At 43.7% G+C, this 17,125-nt stretch overlaps 1 protein-coding gene across 9 annotated transcripts in view; it reads left to right on the top strand.

The window, feature by feature from the left end:
* The first annotated feature begins 14,549 nt into the window (after positions 1-14,549).
* Positions 14,550-17,125, top strand: part of Dnaaf11 (dynein axonemal assembly factor 11) — a 101,137-nt gene continuing 98,561 nt past the window's right edge. For 4 of the 9 annotated variants that reach the window (XR_005486579.1, XR_005486580.1, XM_039078778.2 and 1 more), the window contains exon 1: positions 14,563-14,707. Coding sequence is in view for 2 of the 9 variants with exons in the window: in XM_063263250.1 (XP_063119320.1) it covers positions 14,698-14,707 (10 nt within the window). In the remaining 7 variants the exon portion in view is untranslated. Of the gene's footprint in view, positions 14,708-17,125 lie in introns of all 9 variants that reach the window. The other 5 variants (XM_039078777.2, XM_039078779.2, XM_063263250.1 and 2 more) reach the window with 4 other exon arrangements.

Raw genomic sequence — 17,125 nt, 5'->3', positions numbered from 1 at the left:
GGGCGTCCATTGTCCCCCAAAACATGTTTCCTGGCCTCTAAGAGCACTCTCTGCCTCTCCTCAGAGGTCAGGAGGGCCTGTAAAAGTTGCTGGATATCATCCCAAGTGGGCTGATGGGTAAGCAAGACAGATTCTATCAGGTCGGTGAGAGCCACCGGATCCTTAGAAAAGGGGGGGTTGTGTTGTTTCCAGTTATATATGTCGGCCGCTGAGAATGGCCAGTATTGCATCTGGCCGCCAGCCCCTTGTCTAAGCGGAAAGGCCTGGGAGGTGGAGTCTGGCACCACCTCGCGTCGACCCCGCAGTCTTCCAGCCACAGGGGAAGGGGCCGCCTCATGTCACGGTCTAGCAGGCGGCTCCACTTCCTCTTCTCTGGGCGGGGTTGTAGGTACAGGGTATGGAGGAGGTTCTTCCAACAGGAGATCTATAAGGGAGGAATTTGGGTCCTCTGGGAGGACAGGTTTCGGGGGAGGGACTTTGGGAGACTCTTCCTTAGTTAGAGCAGGATAGAGAGAGGAAGAAGCAACCAAAGGGTCAGGTGGGCTCGGGGAAACAGGTTTAGGGGAAACAGGAAGCCAATTCGGCTCCACAAAGGGTTCTGCCCAAGGAGGAGGGCTAAATGCCAAGCTCTCCCAGGTGACAATGTAGGGCACCTGGTCAGGGTGTCCGTACGGCTCCTGGCGGAAAATCAGGTCCTTAACCTGCAAAATAGTGGTCTTGTTAAAAGTGCCGTTCACCGGCCATCCCACATCGTAAGTGGGCCACTCGGACGTGCAGAGGGTCTGCCATTTTCCTTTCTTGATCTCGACCGACTGATCACGTGCTCGGTCTCGGATGTCCTTCCAATGGTCTAGAGTGAGACTCAAGGGGGTTGTTAGCGATTGTCCCATGGCAGCTTCAAAGAAAATTAGGGCACAAATTAGACAGACAAATCCAACGATCAGACAAATAACAGACAGACGTGCCGCGCGGCTTCGACGTAAAACCCAAAACAAAGAGTCAGATGGAGGTGCCGAGGGTCCTGGACCCTCTCCTCCAACCAAAACCACGTATCCCTCCGATACGGGCTGAGCCTCAAAGAACCGGGCTCCAGACACCCTTGGAACATCTTCCAGGGCTGCCGGGGGGAGAAGTCCGAGCTCGTCAGCTCCTTCTCTGACCTGCCTAAACGGAGGTGCTGAGGGTCCTGAACCCTGAGACACCGAAGGCCCTGGGCCTTCTCCTCCGATTAAAACCCAGATCTGAGTCCAAAACTGAGACAAACTGAACAGGCGCACAGGACAAGACAAGACAAGACAGGGCAAGACACGACAGATGCCGGCTGGCTTACCTCCTGGTGGGTGGTCGGTGATCTCTGGGTGGAGGATCTCCAGGTCCCAGGCGAGCCCCCAAAATGAAAGACCTCCGGAGAGGACCTTTCCCTCAGGAGGAGACCCCAAGCACCCAATGACCGAGCCGAGGCCCCTCGGATGCAATCAGCAAGAGGGTTTATTGGAAAACACAGGTACCTGTGGGCACACAGTCTCTTCAGAGGACTTGCGTGCCCAGCAGCTCCAGCATGGGGCTTTTATAGGGTTTGGGGAAGCAGAAGCGGGTGTACAGAAGCAGATGCATAGTTACGGGGATTGGTGGATTTAAACGAGGCATATAGACATGTTCACATATGATTGGTTATTTCACATGATGAGGTAATAAGGTATAGCTACACACATTGGCAGGTTTGCATCATATTCGAATGAGGTTGTAACATGGTAAAAGAGTACGTGTGGGCTGGGACGTCCTGAATGTCGGGGGCTAGGGGCTTATCCCTTCCTGCCAGATCCAGTACTCCTAGTCTGTTCTGTATTCCTTTCCTTTTATGGTCTGTTAGTTTTAACGGTGACTCGGCCCTAGGTATCTGGGCGTGCCTGGGCTCATTCAAGCCTGTTGCAGCTCTGAGTTAAGACTCATGGGGTAGGTCTTTCAGTATAAAAAGAGCTATTGCTCAAAGATCAAATAGTTCAAGAGCCTTCCCCATCAAAATTGCTAACTAAGGGAAATTTCTCCATGAGCTGGAAGATTAAATAAAAGCACATAAGAGAATGGTGATCTGTTTCCATTTCTATCTCACGGGTCTCAAAAGTAGTATCCCAGAGTTTCCATGAATGAGCTGCAGAGAAGGAAGAAATCCATCTTCTGGTCCATTTCAGGATGACTGCTACAGGCAGAGGCCTATGTGGCTTTAATGGCTCATAGGCCAGCTGCCTCCTTAATAGAGCATCTGCAGGAGCCTAATGCTTCCTCCACTTCACCTGCAGACCTCACCACAGTCCTGTATCATGTTGCTGGCATGAAAAGCAAAACTCGGGACGGTCCTAGATAGTTCCCCTTCATTCAACAATAATGCTACCCACATATAGCCTGCAAGTCTGTCTGGTGTGTCCTCTCTTATTCCCTCAGGCTGAGAAGTGCTTGCGTGGCAGTGGGGGAAGATCAGGGAATCACCTTGGTCTGGTATAGCTCTACCGCACTAAAGAAGAGGTCACCTGTCAGCGTGTATGCCTGGCTTGCTCCAACCTGCATGGCTCAATGAAGGCAGAAGTTGGCTCCCCTGCCCCAGGTCTCTAAGGCTCATTTGCCATCATCACGATCCTATCTCTAGAACAAATATGCTCCAAGACCTTCCTACTATGGCTATAGCAAGCACCTGAGATGCAGAATGATCAGCTTGCCCTGCCGAGGGTGCCAGCCTCCACCCCAACAGGGATCCCTCTGCTGCTCGCCCACGACAACAGACACAGGCCTCTGCCAACTTGGCGTATGTTGCCTTGCTGCCACCTTTCCCTATCAGGCCTTGATGAAGGTTTGATCATCTTTTTCTCCCCTCAAAATCTATCCCACAGTGTGAGCTGCACCCCATCCATCTGCCCATGCTGGGTAAAGTCTGCTATGGCTGCTAGGTCCACCTGCTAGAGGACTAGACAGGGTACCTTGGGATGGGGGCAAATAAGCAGGTGGATGCTAAAGACTGGCAACTGCTTTGAAAAAATCGGCTCTTTCTTTTGTAGCTTTACAGGAAATAAAAACAAAGAAAATGAGATGCTGGTGTGGGGGCAGAAACAAAGGCGGTATACTAAGACTCCAATCAAATGCAAAAAATCATTTTACATTTGAATTTGCATTTAGAAAAAATGGCAGCCCAGTCCTCCAGCCCTTCCCAACCAAAGCAGCAACCTTGGTGTAAACGAAGTTCAAGGTCAGATTGTAAGTGATGGGCTTGTGGGAATCCACTGAAACCCACTGGTAGCTCATCTGTTGATCACCTTTCTTTTATCCTTTGTCTGTAGAAAGCAAAATAAAACCAAACACTGCATTCCAGAATCTTCCCTGTTGCTTTTTTACTCCTCTTTCTTCTTATCTTTTTTATTTTTTACTCCTCATACCTTCCTTCCTACCTATGTATAATACATTGATGTATGTATGATCCCAGTTTACATGCATGAGTATGTGTGTGCAGGTTCACGCAGGCCAAGATGGACACCTTAATGCTTTGCAAACTTGTTTGCAAGGCCGGTGGCTTATGGAAACAGGCCACCTAGAGGGATTTTGGATTGTAAAGCAGCTACCATCTGTGGTTAGTCATATGCCATTGCCCTGTTGGAAGCAGAGGGAGCTACCAGATGACAGGCCCAGACCCTGCTGTGATGATTCTGGAGGCGGTGTCATCAGTTGCTACACGGCACTATTGTCAACCCAGTCCCATCTTCAACATGGGGCAAGAGGAACACATGGGAATTTAGCTTTAGACACTTCATCAAAAGAGTAAAGGGTCATAATAAAACCTGCTACATTCAGTGTTATCAGTGTTTGCTTTTCCTTTCTCTTTCCCTCTGGCCCTCTGTGTTTTGCAGGTTGTGGTCACCCAGTTCCAGGGGCCCGTCCGGTGCCAGTTGAGGAGGTGCACAGTGAATGCTGGCAAAGTGAATCTATTAAATGGCATCTGACTGGGTGATGTTTGGAGCAGATAAATTTTGTCATATGCTGATCCTGGTGCTGTGGTTAAAATATTTGTCTCCTGCAAAACTCAGATTGAAATGTGTCATTGGTACAGCATCCAGGAGTGGGATTGCTGAAGAGGAGACGAAGCCATGTGGGTGGCATTGGTGCTGTTATAAAAGGGCACACTCTACCCACTCATACTCTCTCTCGCCTTGCCTTTCCACTTTCCTCCCTGGGATTATGCAGTAAGAAACTGCTGGCCCGAAGTCAACACCTACATCTTAAACTTCTCAGCCTCTGGAACCCCAAGCAACAATCTGCTCCTTACCCCAGAGTGAAGCAGGCTGTTAAAGTACAACAACACGGAATAAGACACCCAGTATCTCCTCCTCCTCAAGTTTACATATACCAACATACATGCACACATGTGTGTACATGCATATTAAACAAGTTTACTTGTCATTTGAGTGATTCTTTCATGCTTTCTTCATATGCATCCCCACTCTAATGTTAACTCTGTCAGATTGTAATATGGTTTTGGAAATTCTCTCCTGTGGCATTGCACTGCTAAAGGAATTCAGATATGGATATTGACGAGGCTAGTTTGTTGCCACAGTGTCAGCATGGAAGTAATAGATTCAAACACCTGGGGAAAAGGAGACAACCAGGTAGTCCCTGGAGGACCACTTGCCAATTATAGGTTTGATGGTAACTTAGCATACAGTTAATGATGGCATGCATAGAAAGCAAAAGTAGTATGATTTGGTCATGAACTCTCCACCTATGGAAAATCACCTATTCCCTGTGGTAGTTTGAATAAGAATGGTCCCCTAGGCCCATAGACGTGAATGCTTAGTCATCTGGGAATGGCACTATTTAGGAATAAGAGGTGTGGCCTTGTGGGAGGAATTGTGTCACTGAGGGTCATGGGCTTTGAGGTTTTCAGAAACCCAAGCCCGAGTTTCTTCCTGCTGCTGGAAGATCCAGATGTAGAACTTCCAGTTCCTCCAGCACCATACCTGTTTGCCTTCTGTCTTGCTTTCTGCTGTAGGCAAGCTCCAGTTAACTGCTTTCCTTTTTAAAAGTTGTTATGGTCGTGGTGTCTCTTCACAGCACTAGAACACAGTGACTAAGACATCCATCCCCTAAGTTCCTAGTTTATCATCAACTGTAAGTCAGCACTGTCAACTTTTATATATAGGAACACTTCCACATTATAAGAAGTCAGTGCAAGTGGGATCTACCTACTGATGACAAGACCAGTGACAACTGCTTGATTTCAACAGTGAAATCAATTTGCTTGGGAAATCACAGTTAACTTGGACCTCATTGATATACCTTGAGAAAATCATACTCTGGCTGAGCAGGGGGGTAGGAGTACCACCATTGTGCTGAACACAAGCTTCTGTAGAGAGATCTTTATGTTAACATTGCTTGTTAGTACATCAAAGTGCTCAGAATGATGGCTTGTAGGTAGGAGCTGCTCCCAAAATGCTCATCGAGTGATTGAGGAACTCATTTCTATTATGATATCTGGTCACCGGAGTGGTACAAAAAGTCACCTAGTGGTAAGAATATAAAGCCAATGTCTAATTGGAGGGCCAACATATTGTCCATGGGATTTTAGAAAATTTTTCCTCTTTGATATCTGCTTTGCATTAATACTGAACTGGACACGGACTCCCAAACATTCTTTTATTACATCATTCAGCAAGCATTCTTGGCTACTGAATGTCTTTGATGAATATCAATTTATGGTAGATCTTATGGAAACAAAAATAGAAAATGAATGCTTTCTGTCTGCACGAATTTCACAGCTCAGGAGAAATATAGGCTGGAAACATATTAAATTAAATTTGACTAGTACTAAGCCCAGAAATAGCAATGGAGGGGTTGATAGGACAGAAATGAATATCTCAATCTTAATGGATCTAGGATCTTGAATTTACATGTAAGTTTATTCTGTCTCTGTTTTTCTCCATTCATTGTTCTTTATCTCAGCCAATGAGGCACACAGGAAAATTTAAAGCTCACAGATTCCTCTGCTTTCCTCTCAGTAGGTCCCAGGGTCTCTTCTTCCAAACCATCCTAGCTAAACTTGCTTTTCTCCACAACTACTGTTCTCCTGCCAGACCAGTTGACATATCACCCACCCTGATAATCAATTCCTTTTATCTGACTCGTGTCTGCTATTCCTGCCTCCCTCCTTAGATCTCCCAGTATTCACTGCTACACTACAGATACAACTGTCCTCAAGACTGTGATAAAGCACACTCCCTTCATCACGCTTAGAGTCATACCCTGTCTCCTCCCTCTGCTTGTCTGCCTCCCTCTAGCATCTTTAACTCACCAGTCAGTCCACATCAGCCTCCCACTCCTGACTATCTTGAAGGTTAAGTCCTCTCTATATGGAGAGCTTTCTGCCATGCTCTTTTCTGAAGAAGTTGAACAGTTCTTCATACAGCTGGTTCCTTCTTATTTCCTTGTCTCACCCATGATTACAGCGGCCTATTCTGACTACTCAAAGCGTCCTTCCTCCATTCTGCTACATTATTTGTCTTTCTTACCCTACTCATAGTCCTCAATCTTATGGAGTATCCATTTGTCTGCGATTTTTAAATCCTACCCAGGAGAATAGAAGTTCTAAAGTGGATGAAACATTTTCAGTATTGGTGTCTATCTTCAGTCCTGGGGCCTTAGTATTGACTCCTGAAATTAGTTAATGAAGTCATGGGTCCCTCCTACCCATCCAAATTAGAGGAATCTACAACCAAGTCGTGGTACTCTAAGACCGATTTTTTTAAAACTGTGTGTATACATGTGTGTGCACTTGTGCATGTATGCATGAGTATATATCACTGCAGGAAAACGTGCTATGGTGTGCATGAGACAATTAGAAGATTACTTTCATGACTCAAATGTTCTCTTCTACCCTGTTTAAGCAGGGTCTCTTTTGTTTCTGCTATGCCTCTCCAGACTAGCTTGCCTGTAGGCTCTCAGTAATTTTCTGGTCTCTCGAACTCCCACTCACCATAGAGGAGTGCTAGGATTATGAATGTATGCCATCTTTTATGTGAGTTTGGAAGAGTAACTCAGGTCATCAGGCTTATACCATAAGCACATCTATGTGATGAATTACTTCATAGCCCAAAATATGATACTCTTTAGACTGCTATTCATATATGTTCATGTACACATAATATATGAAAGATGCACATTTGTATGGTCTGTGTACACAGGAAGTAGGTAAAATACAGAATATGTTTAAAATTTGAGTACAAGCCCACACCATCATTAGATATCATTGGATATTATTATATATCATGTATTAAATAATCATTTTCTGCTGCCTAAATAAGTGCAAATATCATACATTAGTTTGGAAAATGCAGATGCTGGCTCACTGTTTTAGAAACACAGAAATATAAAAACAGCTTACAGTGTAGACAATGTCAGTGCTCTCGCTGTGACTGAAGCTTTGAAAATGCTTCTTTTCTCTCCAAGCTGGAATGGATGGCTGGGAATTCTGGAAGTATCTATAGCCCATGCCTCCCTCTCCTTTAAGTAAATGGTGCCTAGCAGGGCTGTGTGACAGAGAAGGTGAGATCAGGTTCAGCTGCTGCCACCAAACTTGAAAAGGGTTGATTGATATGACGAAGGCTTTTCACAAAGAATATAAATCAAAGAGGTTGACTGACAGCAAAATAAACATTCTAGAACCAGAGTAATTAGGAATATATTAGCAAGTAAAATAAACTTATTATCATTAGCAAAATTGGCAGCTACTTGCTATTTCCCCAGGGGCCCTGTTTTCCTTTTTTTCTTGTGGATTAAATTAGGAAGGATTAATGACTCTGGAGACAGTGTTTTTACTTAGACTGCATTTACTTCTGTCCCTATTTCCAGTTAGCTAAATTCTGTGGTCCTCAGAATATAATCCATAGGTATCAGGTTTGTGTGTGTGTGTGTGTGTGTGTGTGTGTGTGTGTGTGAGAGAGAGAGAGAGAGAGAGAGAGAGAGAGAGAGAGAGAGAGAGAAAGAGAGAGACAGAGAGAGACAGAGACAGAGAGACAGAGAGACAGAGAGACAGAGAGACAGAGAGACAGAGAGACAGAGAGACAGAGAGAGACAGAGAGAGTGAGCTGGACCCAGGTGTTGTAACACTGAGTCTGAATAAACTGTTGTTTACTCAATTCTCAGAGGAAATTAAATTAGTAGATAAGGTTTTTTTTTAAAGAGTGTTTTTGTAATTTTCATATATATATATATATATGTATATATATATAATTTTTTCAAAGCCTTTAGCACCTGCTGCCACTTGTCTCTAGGAAATGCCAAGAAGTGACAAAACCAGTTCATTTGAAGCACTGCCTTGCTCCGATAACAGGGGTGTCTGCATTCTGGAGTGTCTGCATCCTGGGTGAGTAAACCTTTGCTGGCACCATGAGAAGAGGTAAACATGTTGTCTCTCATATCCTCTTGATACTTGTATTCCTCCCCATTGGGAAGACTATCTTTGAGCATAAATTTGGAATCAGTGAGGGGGTTCTTTGTTACTATCAGTGAAAGTTACCCTAGCAACAGAACTCAGAGAACTGAACAACTATTGGAGAATTCCTGTATCAAGGGAGAGATACACTAAAGTATTTGGCTTTGATCAAAGAGAGGTTTGACATTTGTCCTCAGCATTAGAAGTAATTTCTTCCTGTCTTCATGTGGGGACTTTGAATCAAGGATTAGTATAACAAAATGATTTATGAAGGGAGCTGATTGTACCCATGCTGTTTGGGGTGAAGAATTTCCACATCTGATATACCAACCTTATACTTGGGGTTACAGGTCATACCTCTGAGTCACATGATATCAGTCGATCTGAAGGCTGAGATTGACCACATAGTCAATGAATCACCCCCATGTGGTAGAACACAGGTAAAAATGTCCTGACACCAAAGCTCAGATCAACCTTCCACCCTGGAATGTATTACTCTAAACACAGCTACTGAGAGAGTGGCATGTCCCTTACCACAAGGGAGAACAGCAGGAAGTCCTGCGCTCTGTCCCAAGGACTCCCTCTTCAGTAGATCTCTCTCTGCACTCTTCCTGTGTAAAACTGTTTCTGAGAGTCTAACAGCCTGTGGTCAAAATCTGAGTCCTTCTAGAAAAGTTCTGAATTTGAGGGTGGTTTTAGAACCCCCAGTCCAAACTTGCTTAAAGTCTACTTATGGGGGAATTTTGTACTTGCTTCACAATGTACAACAGAGGCAAGGGAATTTGCAATGTCAGGAACTAGATACTCAGTGGATGCTGCATAGCTGGAAATAGGCGCTACAGCCTGACAGACAGCAGCCATTTTCTATGATGAAAGAGTCTGTCCAAGTCACCAAGTGTACAGGTTTCCCTTGGTGTCTCCATCTGTGAGTAATCCTCCCGGTAAAGGCTCACATGAGTCTCCTGCATTGGCTGGTTTTCCAGGATTGAAAGAAAAACAAGGATTATTTTGGCTTTTACACCAAAACCTACAGCATGTGTACTGGCTGTTTTGTGTGTCAACCTTACACAAGCTGGAGTTTTCAAAAAGGACCCTCCCTTGAGAAAATGCCTCCATGAGACATAAGGAGTTTTCTCAACAATGGATCAAGGTGGGAGAACCCAACACATTGTGGGTGGTACCATCCCTGGGCTGCTAGTCTTGGGTTCTATAAGAAAGCAAGCTGAGCAAGCCAGAGGAAGCAAGCCAGTAAGTAACATCCCTCCAGGGCCTCTGCATCAGCTCCTGATTCCTGACCTACTTGAGTTCCAGTCGTGACTTCCTTTAGTGAGGAACAGCCATGTAGAAGTGTAAGCTGAATAAACCCTGTCCTCCCCAACTTGCTTCATGGTCATGATGTTTGTGCAGGAATAGAGACCATGACTAAGACAGCATGAGATTGCCTTGTCACAGGACTCAGGGGAAAGGCATCAAATACCAAAACATGACAAATGTGCACTACCCCACAAGGCATGAGCAACATGAACAAGATTCTACATGGTTTAAATGATTATCTGCTCAGAAGAATGTGAGGAATCTACCCACTGAGGGTGGCAGGAGCCAGACACACCAAGTACCTATTTTTTCGAAGAGTCACTGGAAGGATGGAGCTGAGAGGAGTGAAGCCGGCGTAGGAGTACAGGCAGAGACAGGAGATCTTGAAGTCACGTGGCATGCTAGGTGCCTGTGCACGGGGTGATGATGATGATGATGTAGGTCTAGGGGTGTAACTCATCTTGTAGAGTGCATGCCTAGTATGCTTGAGTTCGGGGTTCAATTCTCTAGTGCTGTACCATTAGGCCATGGTGGCATAGCATGTACTCCTAGCCCTCAGCTGGTAGATGCAGGGAAATCCGAAGTTCAAGTTCATTATCAGCTATATAGAGAATTTAAGGCCAACCTGGGTTACATGATACTCTTTTAAAAGGAAAAAGAAGGAGAGGAGGAGAAAAGAAGGAAGAGGAGAGAAAAAGAAGGAAAGGGAGAAGAAGTAATTTGAGTATATCAGTTTTTTTTCTGTCGGATTAGGGCAAAGTCGTCCAAATTTCCTTATCTGAAAAATAGGGATAATATTAGTATCCATGTTATAGGGCTACCACCTATGGTGGCAATTACTTGGCTAACATGGGACAGAATAGCTACATAATGCATTTCAATAATTCAGTCACTCAAATATTTATTGGACATGCTACTCTCTATCCTTGTACAGAGAACTAGGAACCAGAGCTGAAAACTCATTGGTAAATAATAATTTTAAACAAGCAAAAAACCTTCCCTCATGTCCTCCAGTGGCCTTCGGTCTAGAGTATGATGCAGCATAGATTTCAGGTTAGCTTCTTTAAGAGTTTTACATGAATCACGTCAGTCACCTCTCATAAAGACTAATGTGTAAAAGAATAAAAGGAATAAAGAAGGGAATTAGAGAACAAGGGAAGAAAGAGTAGAGATGAAGAAAGGGAGGGGGATGTGTGTAACCTCAGGAACTTACAGTGAAGAAACTGATGCTGCAATACAGAAATCCTCCTTGAAGGACAATTTATACCAAATACAATGGCCACCGCATTGACTGTACACAGAACATGAAAACATTAAATTATATGCAACAATGAAAAATAAGAACCACATATCTTTCTAAGCCAGGGTCCTTGAAATTGATGCAGCCCTAAAAGGAAAAGCACAGAAGTAGGAGGTCTATTTTGCTGTTACTGGAATCATAAAACAAAACTGCTCCTCAAGATTTATTTTATTTACTTTATAGACACAAAATGTTGCAGTGGTTTGCATGGAAAGCACTGCTCATCCTGCTCTGTTTGCAGGAGTCAACGGAATGAGTCTATATAAATCAGGATTTGCATAAGCAGATGCCTGTCCCAACTGTTTAAACTACTTCATTCACTTTGAAGAAAATGACTTCACGCAGAGTTGCCACAGGGTTTCTCAATTCCCCCATTGTCAGTGAACGTTGTAATGACCACAGCACATTGTACAATGTCCTCATACCTCCAGGGTCCTCTGTTTCTGAAAAAACTGCAGTGCTGGGATGTCAGCTAAGGAGAGGCAAGGCAAACATAGCCTAGTCTAACCTATGACAAAGAGCAAAATATCCCTGGTTTCATAGCTGAGCCAGGAGGGCAAAGGCAATCTGTCAAGCTCCTGCCCATGGAGTAGTTCTCATGCTAGACTTTATTGCACATATCCCAAGATGAGAAACTGTCTGATGCTCTTACTGTCCAATCTCTAGACCCCTCCTGACAAGGACAGTGGAGTGGTGATTCTACCAAACCCACACATGCATGGTCATTGCACAGGATGCAACAAAACTTTTGGATAAACTGTCCCAGGAAATCACTTATTCACTCATTGGAAAATATTTATAAGGCACCCAAGTATCCATGCCTATGCAAAGAGCCAGGGCTCAAAGATAGAAACAAAGCATCAGAAAAAGAACTCTCTCAAGTAAGGTTTCAGTCTAGAATATGATGGACCATGGATTCAGGTTTGCATGCAAAATTCTGGTTTACTTTGCTCCAGTAGTATAATCTCACTGGGGCTCTGCTTCCTTGCCTATTATGTGCTATTAATAGCATAACCTGCATCTGGAGCCCTCTGTGAGAATGAATAAGTTAGCAATCTCAAAGCATGTAAGCAAGGTTGAGCACACTTAAACATCTTAAGTGTGCTTAAAATATCTGAAGTATTTTAAAGCAGGATAGATACTTAAACTTTCGATTGCTTATGAATGAAGAAATGAAATAATTCAGTCCCACAAACATCAGAGTTCATGGGACAATCCCAAGGCCTTACTGTCACTGTGTCCTCTTGCAGGGGACATCATGTGTTCTTGGGCAGTAGAAGGGATGGAAGGAATGGGAGGGGGATAACTGCTTTTGTAAAATTGTCACACTGTACCTTGTCTACCTTCATGATGCAGTCACCTTCTAAAGGCCACACCTCTTGTACTGTCTACATTGGAGGTTAAGTTCCAACATAAGCTCCCAAGAGAAGCAAAACACATGAGCCTCCGTGACAAGTAGAGGCTTTCAGAGTAAGATGGAAAGATCATAAGTATAAGTAAAGATGAGAATAGAAGTGCAGAGCTAACATATCAGACACCCAAATTACACAAGCTCTTGAGAAACTTCTAGAGTAGCAGTTCACAACTTGTGGGTCTCCATCAGATACTCTGAATATCAGATATTTACGTTTCAATTCTTAACAGTAACGAACTAACAGTTACTAAGTAGCAACAAAATATGTTTACAGTTGGGGGGTTACCACAAGGTAAGGAACTGCACTAAAGTGTTACAGCATTAGGAAGGTTGAGAACTGTTGTTCTAGAGTCCTGGAATCTTTATACTGAGCCTGATAACATGCTTTTGTTACCTTAGAAACTCACCTTTCTACCTGAAATACAAGGTACCAGCTTCTTCTGAGAAACTGGATCCTTTTAGCTTCTATAAACCCCTGCTATCAAAACTCCTAAGTTCACGCAGAGGTAAATTTTCAGGCGCTTGCTGCTCTTGGCACTTGATTTCCGTGAGTAATCTGACTTCAGTGAGCACAGGCACAGCAGTGCTGTTGGGTGGAAATGGGGAAGGTGTAACTCTCAGAAATGGTATCACCCGACTGGTGCCAAGCAGAGATAAGCATGCATGTTTGAATCATACATCTAATGACAGCTGCCTCTGCATTGTTCTGCTTAAAAAGCAAAAACAAAACAAAAGCAAACACCAATAAGAAACCTCAGGGAGTGGAGAATTGGGCATATTTGTAGAGATAATAGATATCACCTAAATTTACTCTGAGTATCATTGGGCATCGCCTGGAATTCCAAAGTACTCCTTCCACTAAAGGGACATGGTGCCTTAAGGCTTGGCCAGTGAGGTGCACCGTTTCTTATTTACTCTCTCAGGATTACCGTTCAAGAAGAGTTTCTGTGCAATTCGATTCAGGCCAAACCAGTGTTCATCACCCATCCTCCTTCATGCTAAACCTGTTTAGTTTCTTGTCTCTGCTACATCCATGCCCTCATCTATCTGGCTATCTGGCCAGTCCTGGTGATGGCCAATAGCCAACGTTGAACAGGCACTTCTGGAAATCACAAATTTCTTTGCACTTAGCAATGCTCAATAAATCTTTCAAGATGCATACAGAATACACAAATCAGGAACCTTACACTGTATTGGTTTACTGTGATTAGAATGTTTTTTTTTAACCTTTTACAAACTGCATTTTAAAGCAAGTGGGGAGTTGTATTTACGTTTGCAAATATGGCATAGCTACATTCATTTACTAAGTTGTGACACATTAAATATTATCTGAATATTTGAAGAGGAATAATTAATTTTACCCAACTTTTCTTGGAGCCTTCTGACAGCTGAGAAATGGGGCCAGGGGAAATACCAGACATGCATTCTAAGCTTAGAAAGAACACTCCTATGTCTTACAATTAAAAGGGTGGTGTGTAGGGGAGTGGGACAGAATAATGGGTAGTGTGTTTAAAAATATAATTGTAGGAAGTGAGTGTAGAGCTACGATTTAAAAGGTTGTAATTTAATGGTAACAACAATAACGAGCCTGCTTTTTTAAAAAAAAAGTGTCTGAAGTTCTTAAACAATAGTTAAAAAAGAAAAACAAAATTAAAACAGCATTTCAGTTCAGATATATTATTGAAACTCCATAAAGTTTTGTTTGTTTGTGTTCAGTTTATTTTTTGTCTTATAGACACGGGGACCGATGCTAAAGATGTTTAAGGTCTCAACTGTAGCAAGTAGAGTGGGAGCCAAATCAAATCTCTGTGGCTTTTCACAAGTGAAATAAAATTGAGACTAGGTAAAAACCGGGCAGAAAACACGCCCAGGAAAAGACTGAAATAAGAGCTCCCTGTGAGTGCTTGATCTGGGCGGGCAGCTGTCTTAGTGAGAGAAAAGCTTTCTAGGGAAAGCCCCAGGTGGGGACAAGAAACTGGATTGGGTCACTGGATTATGGAGCGGGCCACTGCTATTCTTACTGCTTCTCTTCCGGAAGTCAGGAAACCCAGAGCCACCTGATCTCCTGCGGCTGCCATAGAATCCGTTGCCATGACTCCCTGGTTGCGTCCCACACTCTCAGAGGCAAAGCTGTGAGGGTTGAGGGGAATCCCGCCGGTCGTCTCCTTGTTTCCCTGACTAGAGATCCAGAAAAGCAGCGCCATGGGCCGAAGTAAGCGACCCCCACCCTTGGTGGGCTCAGCACCCGCTCCCCACTGCCCAACAATTTCCCCCTCCTCCCACCGCGGGGCCAGCCCTTAGGTGCCTCAGCTGCACCAGCCTCTCTGACGTCTTCCCTGTACTCCTCAGATCCCCTCCAGATCCCTTAGATCCTTTTGGGTATGCTCAAGACCCCTGAAGTCCCACCATAACTTCTCATTATCTGATAGGTCCCCACTAAATCCTTTCAGGAATCCTTGGGTCCCTTCAAGTTCCTTAAGTATCAAGTATCTTCAGGACTCCTCAGGTTCCTATGTCCTCTCAAGTGCCTGCCATGTTCTCTACTTGCCACTGGCCAGCAGCTAGCCATGTGGGCTCCAGGGAGAAAGGGGGTCCAGGAAGACCTGGTAGCTCAGCCTTATTACATGACTAGATTAGGCTGTGAAGCCCTGGATCACACCTACTGTGTGCCACCACCTCACTGAGTAAGATATTGCTGCCTAATGGAGGAGAACAATTTCAGAGCCAGTGTTTGATACACACCCTTCCCTGTGGCCATCCTAAGAGCTCTGTGGCTTTGCTCTGGAACCTCACCTTTGAACCTCAGCTTCCTTCCTTCCACAGCAGGGTTTTATCCTATAGATTTAGTAAATAAAAATGTGTTTATCTAAAACTATCATAAATGTCCTCCAAGCGATGGGAGGAGCAAGTATTTTTAGATTAGATTGAATCATTTCTGTTGTCAGGAAATTGTTGATGCCAACAAATAGCATTTCCATACAGTTCCAGCTAACATGCCTGTTATCATTGTTAAAATGTCAACATCTGTGTATATGGCATATGCGTATGCATGTGTGTACACATACGTGTGTGCAGATTCACATTTGTGTACATATGGAGTTTGGAGTTTGGCCTCTTATTTTCTTTAAATCCGGATCTCTCATTTGAAATAGAGCTCACCTATTCAGTAAAACTGTCTGATCAGTGAGCTAGAGGGGCCTGACTGTCTCTGCTTCTCCAGTGCTAGGATTACAGGTACACCACATCCATGGCGGCTGGTGACTGGACTCATGCCCTCATTCGTTACCAGCTGAGTCATCTCCTTATATTCTCTCTCTCTCTCTCTCTCTCTCTCTCTCTCTCTCTCTCTCTCTCTCTCTCTCTCTCCCTCTCCCTCTCTCTCTGTCTCTCCCTCTCTCTCTCTCTCATATATATATATATATATATATATATATATATATATATATATATATATGAGACTCTGCTTGGGGCCGGGGGATAGTTCAGTAGTAGAGCATTTGGAAGTTTCATAGAAAAAGAGGAGGAGGAAAGAGGATGGGAGGGAGGAAAAGAGGGAAGGACGGAGGAAAGAAGGGTGGATGGGGAGAGAGATGACTGACTGAATGTATGTAAGAGGATGAATATAAATAATGAATGAGAGTAAGATGGTGGGGTTTATTTCTGCCCTGGAAATCTTCAAGAGGTCACCTTCCTAAACATTCTGTTGAGAAGCTTGAATTTTCATCAGGTGCCTAATTGACCATGTAGGACTGGTGGAAGATAGTGTCCTGAAATGAAGTGCAGACAGTGGGATAAATGACTTTCACAATGGTTCAGGAAACACATTGTATTATCCAAGATGGCCTGGGGTGCCCATTACTAATTTGCTTGTCTGGCAAACATATACACATGCTTTAAGGTTCAGGTGTCTCCTCTATGTAGTCTCTTCTGACCTTCCTTATTTGACTCAGTAGTCCACACCACATTTTCCAAGTTCTTCTGCCATGGTTCTTTGTGTTTTTTAAATAAGACAGTCATATTACAGCCCTTAAAGGTATCACGGCATTAGGGATCAGTACGGGTCCTGACGCCCATTCAATCTGTAAGAAAAAGCACATGTGCTATCTTGAAAATTCAAAAAGGAAAATATTTAGATACTATGAAAGGTAAACTACTTATTTGTAATTATGTTTCTATGACATATCTTTTAATTTCATGTATATATGTGTATATACATATATGCACATGTATGTATTTGCAACATTTTTCAAGATGTTTGAAAAATCTGTGAAGTCTGCTGTGAACATATTGATTGACTTCATCTTGTTCAGCAAGAAAGATAGAGCTGTTTTCAAAACATGATAGAAAACATCAAGAAAGGAACAGGATGTGATGGTTCATGCCTAGAATCCCAGGCTTCGCTTGGGAAGCTGAGGCATGTAGGAGTACTGCCATGAGATCAAGGCTAGCCTCAGCTGCAACATGAGACCCTATATCAGGCCAGCAAACAGATACTAAAAGAACCAATACTAAATTAATTGTTTTGGTTTTGGAATTTGCAAGCTCTCATAGCTCAGAAACTTTATTCTGCTGCACTGGTCCTCTCTGTGTGTGCTGTGCATGTTTGTTTGTACATGTTTGTATATGTGTA

The sequence above is a fragment of the Rattus norvegicus genome, chromosome 7 (assembly GCF_036323735.1).
Source record: "Rattus norvegicus strain BN/NHsdMcwi chromosome 7, GRCr8, whole genome shotgun sequence".
NCBI classification, from domain to species: Eukaryota; Metazoa; Chordata; class Mammalia; order Rodentia; family Muridae; genus Rattus; species Rattus norvegicus.
Note: the sequence above shows the minus strand (reverse complement) of the source record. Positions and strands in the feature narration are given on the sequence as shown.